Raw genomic sequence first — 18,106 nt, 5'->3', positions numbered from 1 at the left:
CAGAGCAGCTTCCCGAATCCTGGCAGGCCTTGGAGAGGCAAGGCCTGCGAGGGAGTGGGCCGCCTGGGGTCTCCTGAGCCCTGCCTGACACCCTGGCTCCTGCCTGCCTCTAACCTGGAGTCCTGTGCTCTCCCTCCTGGCAGGTTCTGCCCATCATCATCTTCTTCAGCTGTGTCATATCAGTTCTCTACCATGTGGGCCTCATGCAGTGGGTGATCCTGAAGGTGAGTTCTCGGTGCCCATGACCTGGGCTCTCCCAGAGTCACCAGCTCACAGGGTTCATACTCTCCCAGAATGCCTTGCTCCCAGAACCCAAATCTCCCCAGATACACTGCTACCCAAGCCCACACCCTTCCAGAATCCCCTACTCCCAGTGCCTACACCTTTCCAGAACTCCCAGTTCCCAAGTTCCACACCTTTCTGGAATCCCTTGCTCCTGAGGCCCACACCTTCCCAGAATCCCCTGCTTTTTAGAGTTCACACCTTCCTAGGATCCTTTGCTCCTGAGGTCCACAGCTTCCCAGAATCCCCTGCTCTTAGAGTTCACACCTTCCTAGAAGCCTTTGCTCCTGAGGTCCACACCTTCCCAGAATCCCCTGCTCTTAGAGTTCACACCTTCCTAGAAGCCTTTGCTCCTGAGGCCCATACCTTCCCTGAATGCTCTGCTTCCAGGATCCTCACCCTTGCAGAATTTAGTACTGACCAAATATCCTTTCCCAGAGTCTCCTGTCATGATACTAAGGAGAAATAGCTTCAAAGTCTAATGTGGTCTTTGCTGGAGGAAAGGTTGCAGTTTTGAGGCTGCATTGAGAAGGTGTCGAAGAGAAAAGTAATTTATAGCAAAAAGATATTGAGAGACTGTTGCAGTGGGTCATGCTGGCCAGACTTAGCTAGTATAAATGTCAAATCCTGTGCTTATGTTCATAAAATCTGCACAAAACCAGGATGTAGGAGACAGCATTGGACAGCATTGGATAGCATTGGGCCTGGCAAAAGATTCTGAGGTTTTAATTTAACTGATTGAGCTCAGAATAAATCAGCAATATCAGATGGCTGCCAGAAATGCAAAAACAACCTGTGATTATTGTCCTCGTTCATTTTCTGTTGCTGTAACAGAATATCACAGACTGAGTAATTTAAGAAAAGAGATTTATTTGGCTCATGGTTCTGGAGGCTGGAAAGGCCAAGAGCATGGCACTGACATCTGGTAAGGGCCCTCTTGCTGTGTCATAACATGGTGGAAGAGCAGAAGGCAGAGTGAGCACATGAGACACAGAGAGATCAGGGCCGAACTTAGGAGTTCACTCCCATGATAACCAAACTACTTCTGCAATAACAGCATTAATCCATTCATGAGGGCAGAGCTTTCATGACCTAATCACCTCCTAAAGGTCATGCTTCTCAACATTGTTTTAATGGCAATCAAATATCTTTTTTTTTTTTTTTTTTTACTTTGGCAATCAAATTTCAACATGAGTTTTGGTGGGGATATTCAAACCGTAGCAGTTATGTTAAGAGCACAGACTGCATAGCATAAAGGAGGTGATTACTCCCAGATCTGGAGAATGTGTTCAACCAAGAGGCTATGACAAACTGAACTATAAGCAGGAGAGTGAAAGGGCCTGAAGCCATACCTTCTGCAGAATGACTGCAGGAGTAAGGAATGAGGAGCCTGGAGAAGAGGAAGTGAGGGGAAGGACAGCTGTGTACAAATACTTACAGAAGAGAGTTTAGGGAAAGGGCAGCCTGAGAGACACCAGAAGTGGAGAGAATTCCAGGAAAGCAGATTTCATTTTGATTAAAAAGAAGACCTTTCTGTTGGGCATGGTGGCTCGCACCTGTAATCCCAGCACTTTGGGAAACCAAGGCAGGTGGACCACCTGAGGTCAGGAGTTTGAGACCAGCCTGGCTAACATGGTGAAACCTCATCTCTACTAAAAATAAAAAAATTAGCTGGATATGGTGGCATGTGCCTATAATCCCAGCTACTTGGAAGGCTGAGGCAGGAGAGTTGCTTGAACCTGGGAGGCAGAGGTTGCAGTAAGCTCAGATTGTGCCACTGCATCTAGCCTGGGTGACAGAATGAGGCTCTGTCAAAGAAAGAAAGAAAGGAATGGGGGAGGGGGAGCGGGAAGGGAGGGAGAAGGAGAGGGGGAGGGGAAGAGGAGGGGGAGGGAGAGGGGAGGGGGAGGGGAAAGCAAAGCTAAGCTTTCTAGTACAGTGTTTCCCAAAACCTTTTCCACAAAACTGTAGTTCCACAGCATGTTAATAAATGTTACCAGGTAAAGGTAGCCTGATCTCGTGGTCAAATAATTTGGGGAAACTAAGCTAGATATCATGCTACACAAATTTAAACAGGTTTAATGCCGGACTTCTCAGAACCTTTACTAAACTAATGTGTATTGGTAATCTCCAAGGGGTCTGTGTGTGTACGTGTGTGCATCTGTGTCTGTGCAGTTCCCAATTCTCAAATATATTTGGCCAGGAAATCCTTTCTGTATTCCTATGGTGGAATGGGTGGCTTTGGGAAGTGGTAAGCCATCAACAAAGGTGTGGAAGAAGATAAATGGACCTTTTGGGAAAATGCAGATGAGGGGTCCTACACTGGACTGGGAGTTGAAAGGAAGATGGTTAAGCTCTTCCACTCCAGCCCCCGCTGACTCTGGGGTTTGCTGACATCAGCTCACAAAGAACACTCTGCTTCCTCCTAGATTGCCTGGCTAATGCAAGTCACCATGGGCACCACAGCCACTGAGACCCTGAGTGTGGCTGGAAACATCTTTGTGAGCCAGGTGGGTATGGCAGCCTCCTGCCCTCATGCTCATCAGCAGCTTCCACAAAGTGGGCAGGTGCCCTTAGTCCCCAGGGCTCTGATTCAGTCTGAGGAGGAGCCATTTGAACCTTCTCCCAGGGTCATCAAAGGCTTGCTGGCCCAGAGATACTCTGTTTGGGGATGCCTGGGTCATGCCAGGGAGGATGTCACCTGTCTGACTTCTCACCACTCTAGGCAGTCTTCATCACCCCAAAGACTCACAAATCCTACAGATAGAGTCCACTTTCTTATTTTATTCATGAAGAAACAGGCTTAGGGTGTGGGTATCCCTTGGCCAAGATCCCACATGTATAAGCCACAGGTTCGAATCCAGGTTTTCTTCTTCCTGGTCAGAGTTTTTTCCACTGCATCATTTTGTCTTTTCTGTTCTCTGTCTTTCCGAAAATGTGTTTTCCAAAGTAAATGTGACTCTGAACGCACCCTTAGCGGAGTCCCTTTCAGAGAGCCTGATTCCCCGGAGGATGGCCCGCTGGAGACTCTGCCTTGGTCTGTCCCGGCCCATCTGCCTAACGTTTGAGTCACCAAGAAACACACTTGTCAAAAGATGCCATATTTCACTGGACAGTTTAGGAAGCTTTGGAGAATATTTGTATCTTTTTTGCTATGGTGCAAGTGTGTTGATCTCAAAAGTTTTTTTCCGGTTGTTTTTTGTTTACTTTTTATCTTATTTTTAGCCAATGAAGATAGACGTGCTCTGAGATAAACTGTCACAAAAATCCCTTAAGGTGTTCAAAATGAGGCAAAAGAGGAAAACAATATTGAAATGCAAAGCAGTTATTTTATATGAAAGGCTGCAAATGTGTTCTGTGTGTTTTGCTGGGAAAATATGTAGGTGAAGGTGACATTGGGTGATGCAAAGCACTACCAAGGTAAATTCACTCCGACAAGTTGATCAAGCTGACCCAGGTGCCTGGGTCTGCACCTCATTTCCTGCAAGAGGAGGGGATGGGGGGCCTTCAGGGGTCAGTGGCGTCATTTCAACCTCTCTATATGTGGCAGGCCTGGCCCTCTCCTCTTGTCCCTTGTCCGTCCGTCCGCACTCCCTCCCTGTGGTATCACATTAGCCTATGGCTTTAAATTCTTTCAGTGTCTCCCAGGTCTGTTCTGCGTTCCTGGCCTCCCACGAACTCAGGACTGACAGGTCAACTGGCCCCTTGACCATTCACTTGGAGATCTAAGGGGTGTCTCACATTAAGACACAAAGCCCAAACAACCTGAACTGTTGCTCCCCTCCCCCATCACACCTCTCTGTCTCAAGCCCTTCCCCTTGGCAGGTGGGAACATCTTCCACAGGATTGTTCAGGCAGAACAGCTTCTCTAGTAGCTGGGATTACAGGCACGACCCACTATGCTCGGCTGATTTTTGTATTTTTGGTAGAGATGGGATTTCACCATGTTGGCCAGGCTGGTCTCGAACTCCTGACCACAGGTGATCGGCCCGCCTTGGCCTCCTAAAGTGCTGAGATTACAAGCATGAGGCTCCATGCCTGGCCCACTCAGTTTTAAACACCCCTGACCAGTAGGCATTCTCACACATATCATTGCTTTCGTCACCATCTGAAAGGACATTGCTTACCTGCTTGGTTCCTTGTTGATTATCTGTATTCTCCCACCACTGCTAAAGCCCTCCTTCCGCCCTCCACTGCTCCCAGGATGTAAGCCCCATGAAGGCAGGGACTTTATCTTGTTGACTCTATGTTCCTATTCTGTAGAACAGTGCCTGGAACACAGTAGGCGCTCAATAACTAGTTACTGAGTGAATAATGAAGGGCTTCAGGCTGCCCAGATGCCCAGAAATGCACCCCCTATCCAATGCCCCAGCCCCTTTCTTTTCGGCCACCCCTGTGGCTGCAGACCTGCTCCCCATCCCTCTGCATGAGCAGGCATCATTCCTGGAACTCCTCTGAGCCTCTTTTGCTCTCCTGGAAAATGGAGATACCCACTTCTATCTCAGAAGGTTGTGAGTAATGAAGGTGACGTGCTTAGTGGGGTGCCTGATTTGTGGCGGGCCGATGACACAGGGGAGCATTGTCAGGCTGGGACATTAGGACGGGGATCCTTCTGCAGGCCATGCTGAGGTGCAGAGAGGCTCAGCCACGCATAGACCCTGGTCCTTACCCCATCCTGCTGCCTCTTGCCATGGGACTCCCAGGCGCTCGCTGTGACCTGTGGAGGTGAAGGGTGTGCCCAACCACCCCCACCCTGCTTGTCTGACATCTTTCCTGTTTGCAGACCGAGGCTCCGTTACTGATCCGACCCTACTTGGCAGACATGACAATCTCTGAAGTCCACGTTGTCATGACCGGAGGCTACGCCACCATTGCGGGCAGCCTGCTGGGCGCCTACATCTCCTTTGGGGTACGTAGAGCCCTCCTTCTGCTTGGCTATGTTGAGGACCTGAAGCCCACCTTTATGGGAGCCCCACACAGCTCCTGGCCAGAGCAGGCCTCGGATCTTCTCTCTTGGGCCTGCTGTGCTGGTCAGAGGAGCGGCTTCCCCTGAGCCAGGCAGACCAGTGGGCTGGACCATTTGCTCAAGTTTCACACATGGCCACCTAGGGGAAAGCATCCTGGTGTTCTGTTTACTGAGTGCATTCTAGGTACCAGGGAATATGCTAGGGTTTTAATATCCCCATTTCCAGAGGAGAAAATTGAGGTTCAAGTGTAAGTTGAGATGCCCAAACCCAGATCTGTCTGACTGCAAAATTCATCTCATTTCTCCAGTCTCACACCTGGACGGGCCCTAGAGATCTGTCCCCTCCTCCCTTTCCCCACACGCTCTCTGGGCTCAAGTCCTGCCTCTGCTCTTAAATTGTTGCCTATGCGGTTTATGCAGCACAACGCATTTGTAGGTCAAATTCCAGTGGTGTGAATTAGGCCCTTAAAGCAATCTCAGTGCTACTGCATGGCAGGCAGAGAAGAATTTTCAAATGCATCCCCTGCAAAATGCCCAGTAGTAATGCTTTACATTCGTAAAACACCTTGTGCTTTCACAGGCAAATCTTCAAAGGTCTCAATTTTATTTCCTTAACTGTCAAAGAAATTCTTGCTTATTGCAGAAGCAAGTAAGTTTTTAAATCTCTTAACCCCACTTCCCACAGGTAACTGCTTTTATTTATTGATTTATTAATGTAATTTTGCTTTTTTTTTTTTTTTTTTTTTTTGAGACAGAGTCTTGCTCTCTCTCCAGGCTGGAGAGAGTTCAATCTTGGCTCATTGCAGCCTCCGACTCCCTGGTTCAAGTGATTTTCCTGCCTCAGCCTCCTGAATAGCTGGGATTACAGGTACGAACCACCATGCCCAGCTAATTTTTTTTTTTTTTTAGTAGAGATGGGGTTTCACCATGTTGGCTAGGATGGTCTCGATCTCCTGACCTCGTGTTCTGCCCACCTCAGCCTCCCAAAGTGCCGGGATTACAGGCGTGAGCCACCATGCCTGGCCTGGTAACTGCTTTTAATGGCTTAGAACAGCTGTTCTCAAAGTCACCAGCATAGTCAGCATCACGTGAGAACTTGTTAAAATTGCAGATTCTTGGGCCCAGCCCAGACCTGCTGAATCAGAAACGATGGGGGAGGCCAAGGCGGGTGGACCACCTGAGGTCAGGAGTTTGAGACCAACCCAGCCAACATGGAAAAACCCTGTCTGTACTCAAAATACAAACAAATAGCTGGCCATGGTAGTGGGCACCTATAATCCCAGCTACTGGGGAGGCTGAAGCAGGAGAGTCACTTAAAACCAGGAGGCGGAGGTTGCAGTGAGCTGAGATTGTGCCACTGCATTCCAGCCTGGGCGACAGAGTAAGACTCTGTCTCAAAAAAAAAAAAAAAGAAAGAAAGAAAAAAAAGGAAAGAATAGAAACAGTGGGGGTGAGGTGGCAGCAAGCCTCATAGGTGATTCTGATGCTCACTCAATTTGAAACCTACGGACCTAAAATGTCATTCCAAATCTGTCTGTGTAAGTAGACTTTTAGGTATATATGCCTGAGTACTCACATACTTTCTTTTATTTTTATTTTTTTAATAAAAGATGAGAATCATTGATCAAGAGAAAATAGCTCATAAATTATAAAAAGATATTCAAGCTCACCGTTGTTTAAAGGAATTAAGACAATAATAACTTGGGCCGGGCACAGTGGCTCACACCTGTAATCCCAGCACTTTGGGAGGCCGAGGCGGGTAGATCACGAGGTCAAGAGATCGAGACCATCCTGGTCAACATAGTGAAACCCCGTCTCTACTAAAAATAGAAAAAATTAGCTGGGCATGGTGGTGCGTGCCTGTAATCCCAGCTACTCAGGAGGCTGAGGCAGGAGAATTGCCTGAACCCAGGAGGCGGAGGTTGCAGTGAGCTGAGATCGTGCCATTGCACTCCAGCCTGGGTAACAAGAGCGAAACTCCATCTCAAAAAAAAAAAAAGACAGTAATAACTTATCTTTCTTCTAAGTGATATGCAACCCTTTACGTGTCTCCAAATGGCAAGAGTGTGGTACTCACCCACTCATGATGAGAGTTTAATTTACTGTAACCTTTCTGGTGAACACCTATCAGTCAATTTATTTTTTATTTATTTTATTATAGATATAATATTTTATTATTTTTATCATATATCACTTTTAAATTTTTATTTATATAATACAATATTATATTTTATTATATAGATCACTTAAAATATTTTACTTATTTTTTCCTTTTTAACTTCCCACATGACACCAACATATATTTATATATATTTTTTGAGACAGAGTCTCCCTCTATTACTCAAGCTGGAGTACGGTGGTGCGATCACAGCTCACCATAGCCTCAAACTCCGGGGCTCAAGCAATCCTCCCACCTCAGCCTCCTGAGTAGCTGGGATTACATATGTGAGCCACCACCTCTGCCTATTTTTTCTTTGTTTCAGTAGATATGGGATGTTGCTACGTTGCCCAGACTGATCTTAAACTGGGCTCAAGCAATCCTCCCACCGTGGCCTCCCAAAATATTAGGAATATAGGCATGAGCCATTACACCCAGCTTCAATCACTTTAGAAATACTCTTTTCCTTTGATCCAGCTAGAAAGATTGTGATATAGGGATATTCTCACAAATGTTCAAGAAATGCAAAATTTCAACATTATTTGCAAAAGCAAGAACACTGGAGAGCCTAAATGGCCAGCCGTACAGTCATGAGCTGGGTAAGTTGCTGCCAAAAGGCGGTGGCATTCATCGTGAAAGTGAGGTGGGCTGTGCGTGTGGGAGAGTGACCCCACCCTGCCTTTGCTCCCCACCCCAGGCTCTCTGGATGTTGTGTGTGGTGGAGGGTGACCACAGAATGACCCACACTGTCCCCTTCTGCCATCCCAGATTCTACCTGTCTCTCTCATCTCTGTCCATGGGGATGACGAGGGATGGGTGAAAGGGCAGCCAGCCTGCCCCTCCGCCTCTCCTTCACTCCAGACACCTGGGCCACACCAAGAACCTCACTGTCTCTACCTCCCAGCTGTCTGGCAGGGCCAGCTGTTGCATGACTTTTCAAGAAGTCTTCCTGTGCTCAGGGGCTTTGGATTCTGGGAGGGCACCCTCCCATCTAGAATTCTAGAGACTCTCCTCTGGTTTGCACCTGACTCGCTGAGGCCTAGAAAGGGCTCATTAGAGTTGGTGCACTCCCCACCACCGATTGTTTTCGGAAGTGTAGGGGCCAAGGGGAAATTTCCCCTACACCCTCTGAAGGTCACTGAAAACTCAACTCACAAAAGGCAGATTAACAGGAGGAAGGCACACGAATTTATTTAACATATACACACGTGAGCCTTCAGAACGAAGACCCAGAGATACAGGGAAAATCATTTTATGCTCAGGTTCAACAAAGCATGGACAGCCGCATAGAAATAGAAGTGGACAAACAGAGTGTAACCTAATACTAATGGACTCAGTGGAGGAGAAACAGCAAAGCCAGTCTGTCCAGACCCTTCTTGGCTCTCTGAACGTGCTTTTGTTCCTTTGGCGTAGGGGGCAAGATCGTCGTCGGAAGGGGGCCTTAGGACCTCCAATCAAACAAGGAAGGTAGATAATTTCTTTATGGCCAGTTTTTACCCAGAAAGGCAGAGGGAAGGTAGAGCACTGGTTTGGGGCGTTATGGCTGGCTCTGGGTAAAAGAGCTGCTGGTCTCCGGGCCCTGCCTTGGGGAAGAGGAATTCTGGTTTCTGTGGCTAGCCTTGGGGAAGAACCGGACTGAAAGATGGGAGAGCCGGAGAGGAAAAACTTCTTCCAAGGCTGCCTCTGAAGCCCTCATTTTTGGGTATTGTTTTCAGAGTCTCAACAGAAGGAATTTGATGTTTCAAAAATGGAAACCCAAAACTTTGTTCCTGAAACTTTTTTCATGACAGGATATTGGGGGAGGGGATGCCGTACTATTCTCAGAACTTAGGGCTTTAGATGTCTTAACCTGGCTCTGGTCCCCTCAGCCAACGAAAAGAATGACCCTGGTGTTCTTCCTAGTCGTTATTTCGAACTTGAACACTGGAAGAGCGCTCGCCCATTTCCATAGTCTGGCTTCAGACTCAGCCCTCCTTCCTTCCCGTTCTCAGGCAAAAGTCCAGGCCCAGCCCTGGGCCGTCTGGCTTCCCCATTGGCGGGGCCTGGGTACCCATGCCCCTTTACCTGCACAGAATGGGCAGAGGCAGCCAGGATCAGCCCTAGGGGCCCTTGAGCCTCCACTCACAGTCTTTAGTTTGGAAGCCCCGGGCTACAACCACAGCTGGCCCAGAGGAAAGTCGCCTCACAGCCTATCAAACCTTCCTTCCCTTCAGTCTCTGGATCTGCCCCTAGTCTTGTCTCCAGTGCAGCTCTCTTCTGCCCCCACCTGGCTCATGACAGTCACTGCACCACTCCTGCAAGGCACTCCCTCCTTTAACTTCCTTCCCCAGCCAGTTCCTCAGTGTCTTTGGTTCTGTCCTCAGCCCCTGAATCCCAGAAGGGTCTTTCTTGCTCTTTCCTCCAAGCTCCCAGATTCTTTTTTTTTTTCTTTGAGACAGAGTCTCCCTCTGTCACCCAGGTTGGAGTGCAGTGGCTCGATCTCGACTCACTACAACCTCCACCTCACAGGTTCAAGCAGTTCTGCTTGTCTCCCAAGTAGCTGGGATTACAGGGCCCACCATCACGCCCAGCTAATTTTTGTATTTTTAGTAGAGACAGGGTTTTACCATGTTGGTCAGGCTGGCCTTGAACTCCTGACCTCAGGTGATCCGCCCATCCCAGCCTCCCAAAGTGCTGGGGATTATAGGCATGAGCCACTGTACCTGGCTTCCAAGTCCCACATTCATAAAACCATTTTGTAGCTCCATTTCTGGCTTCCTTCTTCACGCATCCCTCCTATTGCTAATATCTGGATATTTCTAGACCTCACTGTCCAAAACAGTAGCCACCAACCACACACGACTATTGAGCACTTGAAATGTGGCTAGTCATACTCAAAAAATTTTTAAGTTGTTTTATTAATTTGTAGTCTTTATTTTGTCATCCATATTGATAATTTTATATTGATTACATGGAAAGAAAATATTTTGGATATATTGGGTTAAATAAAACATTATTAAAATTAATTTAACTTTCTTTTTTTTTCCTTTTTAAAATGTGGCTACTGGGCCGGGCGCATGGCTCATACCTGTAATTCTAGTACTTTGGGAGGCCAAAGCAGGAGGATGCCTGAAGCCAGGCGCTTGAGACCAGCATGGGCAGCATAGGGAGACCCCATCTCTACAAAAAATTGCAAAATAAAAAATTAGCTGGGCTTGGTGGCACACATCTATAGTCCCAGGTATTCGGGAGGCTGAAGCAGGAGGATCACTTGAGCCCAGGAGGTCGAGGCTATAGTGAGCCATGATCATACCATTACACTCCAGCCTGGGTGACAAGTGAGACCCTTCTGGTCAGAGAGAGAAGGGCCATGGGCAGGCGTGGGCCCTGGGATGCTAGGATGGAAGGCTCTCCTGACCAGGTGCCTGGGAGGCAGGGCTGGGGAACGTCACAGAGTGGAGTAGCTGGCAGTGGGGAGGTGGGTGTGGGCTGGCGCAGTGTCCAGGGAGCCCTGTCTGTGCAGGACTCAGCCCTTTCCATGATAAGCTGGAAACTACCAACTGCAGCATTTGAGGCAGTGACCACAGCTGGCCCACCCAAGGGACAGTGTCCAGGAACGTGACAACTGCAGGGTGTGTTCCCTACTGTGACTCAGGTTTACAGACCAGATGTGATCTACAAGTCAGAGGAGGGGTCAGGGTCCTGACTGGTGGAAGGAAAATCCCAGGATTCCAGGCGAGGCACCATCCCAGCTGGGGCTGGGCGACTGAGGAGGAAGCAGGTGAAGTCCCAAAGCCCCTCCCAGAAAGTCCAGAAAGGACACCTGACCCAAGTGGGCTTCATCTAGCAAAAGGCAGGGGCCCAGGCTTGCATGCCCAGCGTCCACACAGGGCCCTGGCGAGGTATCAGGCAGCTGCCAATTCTTGTTCATGTTTTAAGGGGTTTTGTTGGTGCTTAAAAAGAAACAACTGGGGGCCGGGTGTGGTGGCTCAACGCCTGCAATCCCAGCACTTTGGAGGCCAAGGCGGGCGGATCACCTGAGGTCGGGAATTCAAGACCAGCCTGACCAACGTGGTGAAACCCCCATCTTAAAAAAAAAGAAAGAAAGAAAGAAAAAAACAACTGGGGTATTAAAAAAAAAAAGGACAAAAGACCTGGGATTCAGAGCTTGAGAGGGTCTCCAGCCTGGCTTCTCAGCAGCAGGCCTGGTACTCCCCTGAGATGGTAATAAGGGGCCCTCATGCTCTGTTCTATGCTTTTTTTTTTTTTGAGACAAAGTCTCACTCTGTCACCCAGGCTGGAGTACAGTGGTGTAATCTCAGCTCACTGCAACCTCTGCCTTCCGTGTTCAAGTAATTCTTGTTCTTCAGCTTCCCAAGTAGGTAGGATTACAGGTGTGTGCCACTACGCTGGGATAATTTTTGTATTTTTAGTAGGGATGGAGTTTCACCATGTTGTCCAGGCTGGTCTCGAATGCCTGACCTCAAATGATCCATCCTGCCTTGGCCTCCCAAAATCCTGGGATCACAGGTGTGAGCTACCATGCCCAGCCTCCCCTCTGCTTTTATCAGCCTGAGTGTCTGTCTTCAACTTACTTCTCTCCTCCTTGTTCTTTTTCTTTAACACTTGAGAAGACAGTTGGCTTATTACAAACTTTAAGACGAAAACGTCTATTTTACTTTTTTTTTCTTTTCTTTTCTTTCTTTCTTTTTTTTTTTTTTTTTTTTTTTTTTTTTTCTCTTTTGAGACAAAGTCTCGCTCTGTTGACCAGGCTGGAGTGCAGTAGTGTGATCTTGGCTCACTGCCAGCTCCGCCTCCTGAGTTCAAGCAATTCTCCTGCCTCAGCCTCCCAAGTGGCTGGGACTACAGGCATGCGCCACCATGCCCACCTAATTTTTGTATTTTGGGTAGAGATGGGGTTTCACCATGTTGGCCAGGATGATCTCCATCTCTTGACCTTGTGATCTCCCCCCTCAGCCTCCCAAAGTGCTGGGATTACAGGTGTGAGCCACCGCACCCAGCCAACTTTATTTTTTTGTTTATTAAAAAATATATTGCTGTGGACATTTTGAAAGATACCAAAATGCTGCCGGGCGCGGTGGCTCAAGCCTGTAATCCCAGCACTTTGGGAGGCCGAGGCGGGTGGATCACGAGGTTGAGAGATCGAGACCATCCTGGTCAACATGGTGAAACCCCGTCTCTACTAAAAATACAAAAAATTAGCTGGGCATGGTGGCGCGTGCCTGTAATCCCAGCTACTCAGGAGGCTGAGGCAGGAGAATTGCCTGAACCCAGGAGGCGGAGGTTGTGGTGAGCCGAGATCACGCCATTGCACTCCAGCCTGGGTAACAAGAGCGAAACTCCGTCTCAGAAAAAAAAGAAAAGAAAAGAAAAGAAAGATACCAAAATGCAGAAAGAAAAGAATATCGGCCAGGCGTGGTGGCTCATACCTGTAATCCCAGCACTTTGGGAAGCTGATCACGAGGTCAGGAGTTTGAGACCAGCCTGGCCAACACAGTAAAACCCTATCTCTACTAAAATTTAAAAATTAGCTGGGTGTGGTGGTGCTCATCTGTAATCCCAGCTACTCCGGAGGCTGAGGCAGGAGAATTGCTTAAACCCTGGAGGTGGAGGTTGCAGTGAGCCAAGATTGTGCCATTGCACTCTAGCCTGGGTGACAGAACAAGACTCCGTCTCGGGGGGGAAAAAAAAAGAAAGAAAAGAAAAAAGAAAATCACCCTTGGCCCTACCAGCCAGGGACGGTGAATTCACTGGCAGTTCGGTGTATTTTTTCTGCTCTTTCCACGCATCCGTTTGGAGTCTGTTTCCCCGCTGCCCCCAGTTTTGGTCATTCTCTACCTGCAATGTTGTAGGCCCTTTCCCACGTCACTGTGAGGCCTTGGTGACCTTCATTTTTAATGACAGCCGGACGATGCTTAGCCATTCTTTATTGGTAGATGTCTGAGCTGGTTCTAATTTCCCTGCTTGGTAAATGACGCAGTGATGTGGGGGAAACGTGTCATTTATCTCTGTGGAAAAGAACAGAGAAGCGAGGGGTTTGGGGTCACAGTGAAGATAAAAATTCAGGAAGGGAGAATCACAGGGGCCGATGTTGCTCTGCCATCTTGCTGGGAAGGGTTTTTACAGCGTGGGTCCCAGAAGGAGACTCAGGGCCAAATGGTGGTTGTTTAGGAGGCAGATTTCCTGAGAAGGAGTTCTCACACTGCAGGATTGGGTGTGATGGGCTGCCGTGCACTGGTGAGTTCCCCATCCCAGTAAGCATTCAAAGAAAGAACCTGGAGAGGGGGTACATTCCTATATGGTACATACACCACGAAGGTGGAACTGGGTGAGCTCTTAAGTCCATTTCATTTCCACTCTCAGGTTCTAGATCTTTGTCTGAAACGATCACAAATTCTTCCACTAAGGGGGAAACCTCAGCTAACGGGGACTAGTGGTCAACAGTGACGGCCTAAAAAGGAAAAAAGAACCTTGAACTTGGAGCCAAAAGATGTGATGGGCTCTTAATTCCTTCTCTTCCTTTACTTTGGGCGAGTCATATTGAATCCTTTGGAGTCTCAGTTTCCTTGTCTGTAAAATGAGGATAACAATATTCGCCATTCCTAAGTTAGGGAAGCACCAGGAAGAAACAGAAGGTGCTATACATATAGCCTGTGAGCTTTTACGCATAAAAGGTATTATAATGATGATAGCAGTTGTGACAATGAGGACATGCCAGTGGGACAGACTACACATGTGCCCTTGCTGCCCTGGGCCTCACTTCTTGATCACCAGTGTTTCTGCTGGCTGCCCACCTGGAACCCGCACTCTCACTTGCAGATCGACGCCACCTCGCTGATCGCAGCCTCCGTGATGGCTGCCCCTTGTGCCTTGGCCCTCTCCAAGCTGGTCTACCCGGAGGTGGAGGAGTCCAAGTTTGGGAGGGAGGAAGTGAAACTGACCTACGGGTGAGCACAGCAGGAGGTCCTGCAGAGGGCGTAGTGGTATAAGGTGTGGGGGCAAAGCAGGGGCTCCTGTTCTCTCTGTTCGTCACCATCTTCCACCAGCTCAGGCCAGTCGCTCCTCTTTCCCTGCCCTAGTTTGGCTTCATCTGCTGTCTTAGTCTGTTTTCTGTTGCTTGTAACGGAATACCTGAAGCTGGGTAGTTTATAAAGATAGGAGGCCGGGCGCAGTGGCTCATGCCTGTAATCCCAGCACTTTGGGAGGCCGAGGCGGGTGGATCATGAAGTCGAGAGATTGAGACCATCCTGGTCAACATGGTGAAACCCTGTCTCTACTAAAAATACAAAAATTAGCTGGGCATGGTGGTGTGCACCTGTAGTCCCAGCTACTCGGGAGGCTGAGGCAGGAGAATTGCTTGAACTCGGGAGGCGGAGGTTGCAGTGAGCCAAGATCGCGCCATTGCACTCCAGCCTGGGTAACAAGGGTGAAACTCCCTCTCAAAAAAAAAAAAAGAGAATAGGAATTTATTTCTTATAGTTATGGAGGCTGAGAAGTCCAAGGTTGAGGGGTTATATCTGCTGAGAGCCTTCTTGCTGCTGGGGATTCTACAGAGTCCCAAGGTGGCACAGGGTGTCACATTCTGAGGGGTGCCGGGCAGGGAACTGAGTATGCTAGCTCAGATCTCTCTTCCTACTCTGAAGAAGCCACCAGTCAAGGCCAGGCGCAGTGGCTCATGCCTGTAGTCCTAGCACTTTGGGAGGCTGAGGCAGGCAGATCACTTTAGGTCAGGAGTTTGAGACCAGCCTGGCCAACATGGTGAAGGCTGTATCTGCTAAAAATACAAAAGTTAGCTGGGCGTAGAAGCTCACGCTTGTCATTCCAGTTACTTGGGGGGCTGAGGCATGGGAATTGCTTGAATCCAGGAGGTAGAGGTTGCAGTGAGCCTAGATGGCACCATTGCACTCCAGCCTGAGCAACACAGCAAACCTCCGTTTCAAAAACAAAACAAAACAAAAAGCCACCAGTCCTACTCTGGTGATAGCCCATTATCCCATAATCCATTAATCCAAAATTCAGGAATGGATTCATCCATTCAGGAGGGCCCTCATGACCCAATCACCTCTTAAAGGCCCCAACTCTCAATACTGCCACATTGGGGATTAATATTCAACATGATGTTTGAATATTAATATTCAACAATGAGTTTCCGAAGGGCAAACATTCAGACCATGGCATTTGCAAAAATGCACACTCCAGTTCTCACATCTGAATTTCCAGTCTCTGACCAGCAGGAAACAATGGACCAGGCGAGGCTTGGGAGCGTGGCCTGGTTCTTGGCGCTGTGGCCTGTCGTGTGTGCATGTTGAGGAGGTCATCAAAAAGCCCCATGCCACCATCTCTATGTGCCTGAGCTCTGACCACATAGAGTATCAACCATCCATGGACATGCTGAGTGCCAACTTTGATTTCACTCACCTCCTAATATCCTGTCATAGTCTTAATAACTGTTAGGTAACACTTAAACCTTAAACAGTGTTGAAAAGGCACCACGTCAGACACACGCTTGGGCACACCCCAGCCTCACAACCTTCTGAAGCACTGAGCAGCGCTGTCCCAAAGCAATGTAATGTGAGCTGCGCCTGTCATTTTCTAGTAGTTGTCCTTTAAAAAGTCAAAAGAAATGGGTGATTTTAGTAACCCATTTTACTTAACCCTGTACACCCAAAAGTATTGTCATTTCAACATGTAACCAGTATAAGAATTATTGAGAGATTTTGCATTTTTCGGTACTAAATCCTCAAAATCTGGTCTATATTTTGCACTTACCATGAATTCAATTCAGACAGCCTCCTGTCACATTCGGCTAATGGCTTCCATCTTGGACAGTTCAATGCTAGAAACCCGGACCTTGTCCCAGTGCTTTGGCCAGCCCCTTCTTCTCTCTGGGTCTCAGGGAAAATGAGGAATTCCTGCTCTGAAGTGCTCTTCCAGGGTTCCTGTTTGCACCTGTAAGATAGGGACCCTCGCTGGTTATGGAGACAGGCCAGTAATGATTGTTCTCAATCCCAATGACAGAGATGCTCAGAACCTCATAGAAGCAGCCAGCACCGGGGCCGCCATCTCCGTGAAGGTGGTTGCCAACATTGCTGCCAATCTGATTGCGTTCCTGGCCGTGCTGGCCTTCATCAATGCTGCCCTCTCCTGGCTGGGAGACATGGTGGACATCCAGGGGCTCAGCTTCCAGGTGCGTTTCTGGTCACCACACTCCGTCTGTAGAGAGGATGGCCCCGGGTGGGTGGTGTGTGTTGGCTGGAGGCCCTGCAGAGTTGAGACCCAGCGCTCAGTGCCAGCCACACCCTTGTCCCCTCAGCTCATCTGCTCCTACATCCTGCGGCCTGTAGCCTTCTTGATGGGTGTGGCCTGGGAGGACTGCCCAGTGGTAGCTGAGCTGCTGGGGATCAAGCTGTTTCTGAATGAGTTCGTGGCCTATCAAGAACTCTCCAAGTACAAGCAACGCCGCCTGGCAGGAGTTGAGGAGTGGGTCGGCGCCAGGAAGCAGTGGATCTCCGTGAGTAGCCCAGTCCCTTCCCTGCGGCAGGGGATGCCATGGCACAGCTGCTCCTAAGGGCCCCTGGCGGCTGCTCTCCCGCTTCCTGGGCCTGGCTGGAGGGATGCTTCACTATTATATAGCTGCATCCTATAGTCCCGGGAGACAGGACGGCTTCCGGCTTCGCTGCCATCTTTCCCGAGGGCCTTAGGAGGCTGAGGCGTGAGGAGAGAGCCCTGTGGGATGTCTGAGACCCAGGTCTAGATGGGTCGTCTTTCACTGTGGCCTTGGGCCAGCCACAGCACCTTTCCTCTTCTGTGGAAAACAGGGTAAGATGCCTGCCACCTCTACTCCAAAGGCATACCCACGCGCATCTAACAAGCTCAGAGTGAGTGAGATCAGGAGACTTCACTAACACTTTCACTGTTTTGTTTTGTTTGTTTGTTTGTTTGTTTGAAATGGAGATTCGCTTTTTCAGCCCATGCTGGAGTGCAGTGGCGCATCCTCAGCTCTCTGCAACCTCCACCTCCCAGATTTGAGCGATTCTCATGCCACAGCCTCCCCAGTAGCTGGGACTGCAGATACCTGCCACCACACCCAGCTAATTTTTGTATTTTTAGCTGTTCACCATGTTGGCCACGCTAGTCTTGAACTCCTGATCTCAAGTGATCCAGCCGCCTCAGCTTCCCAAAGTGTTAGGATTACAGATGTGAGCCACCACACTCGGCCGTCACCTTCACTGTTAATATAGTGGATTCAGTGCAGGGGTTGGTCCTTTCTGTCAAAATTTATTTTTAAATTCTATAAAAGATCTTTAAGATTAACCGTTCTAAAAGAATAATAAAATTTTTGAGAATGAAAAAATTACCTGTAATCTCACCATCCCAAATAGTAATTATTGTTATTTCTTACATTTTCTTCCATTCTTTTTAAGAGAGAGTTTAGGCCAGGTGCAGTGTCCCATGCCTGTATTCCCAGCACTTTGGCGGTCAAGGTGGGAGGATCACTTGGGGTCAGACTAGTCTGGGCAACATAGTGAGACCCTGTCTTTACTCAAAATTTTAAAAATTGCGAGGTGCAGGCCAGGTATAGTGGCTTACGCCTGTAACCCCAGCACTTTGGGAGGCCAAGGTGGGCAGATCATGAGGCCAGGAGTTCAAGACCAGCCTGGTCAACATGATGAAACCCCATCTCTACTAAAAATACAAAA

General features: G+C 48.6%; 1 protein-coding gene across 1 annotated transcript in view; it reads left to right on the top strand.

The window, feature by feature from the left end:
- SLC28A1 (solute carrier family 28 member 1) overlaps window positions 1-18,106 on the top strand; it is a 60,049-nt gene that overhangs the window by 32,174 nt on the left and 9,769 nt on the right. The window contains exons 9-14 of the mRNA XM_010350052.3: window positions 144-224; window positions 2,712-2,792; window positions 5,066-5,191; window positions 14,226-14,353; window positions 16,425-16,593; window positions 16,720-16,917. Of these exons, the coding sequence (XP_010348354.3) occupies window positions 144-224; window positions 2,712-2,792; window positions 5,066-5,191; window positions 14,226-14,353; window positions 16,425-16,593; window positions 16,720-16,917 (783 nt within the window). The remainder of the gene's footprint in view (window positions 1-143; window positions 225-2,711; window positions 2,793-5,065; window positions 5,192-14,225; window positions 14,354-16,424; window positions 16,594-16,719; window positions 16,918-18,106) is intronic.

Source organism: Saimiri boliviensis, chromosome 5 (genome assembly GCF_048565385.1).
Source record: "Saimiri boliviensis isolate mSaiBol1 chromosome 5, mSaiBol1.pri, whole genome shotgun sequence".
Taxonomy (NCBI): domain Eukaryota; kingdom Metazoa; phylum Chordata; class Mammalia; order Primates; family Cebidae; genus Saimiri; species Saimiri boliviensis.
The sequence above is the reverse complement of the archived record's forward strand: the minus strand, read 5'-3'. Positions and strand labels throughout refer to the sequence as shown.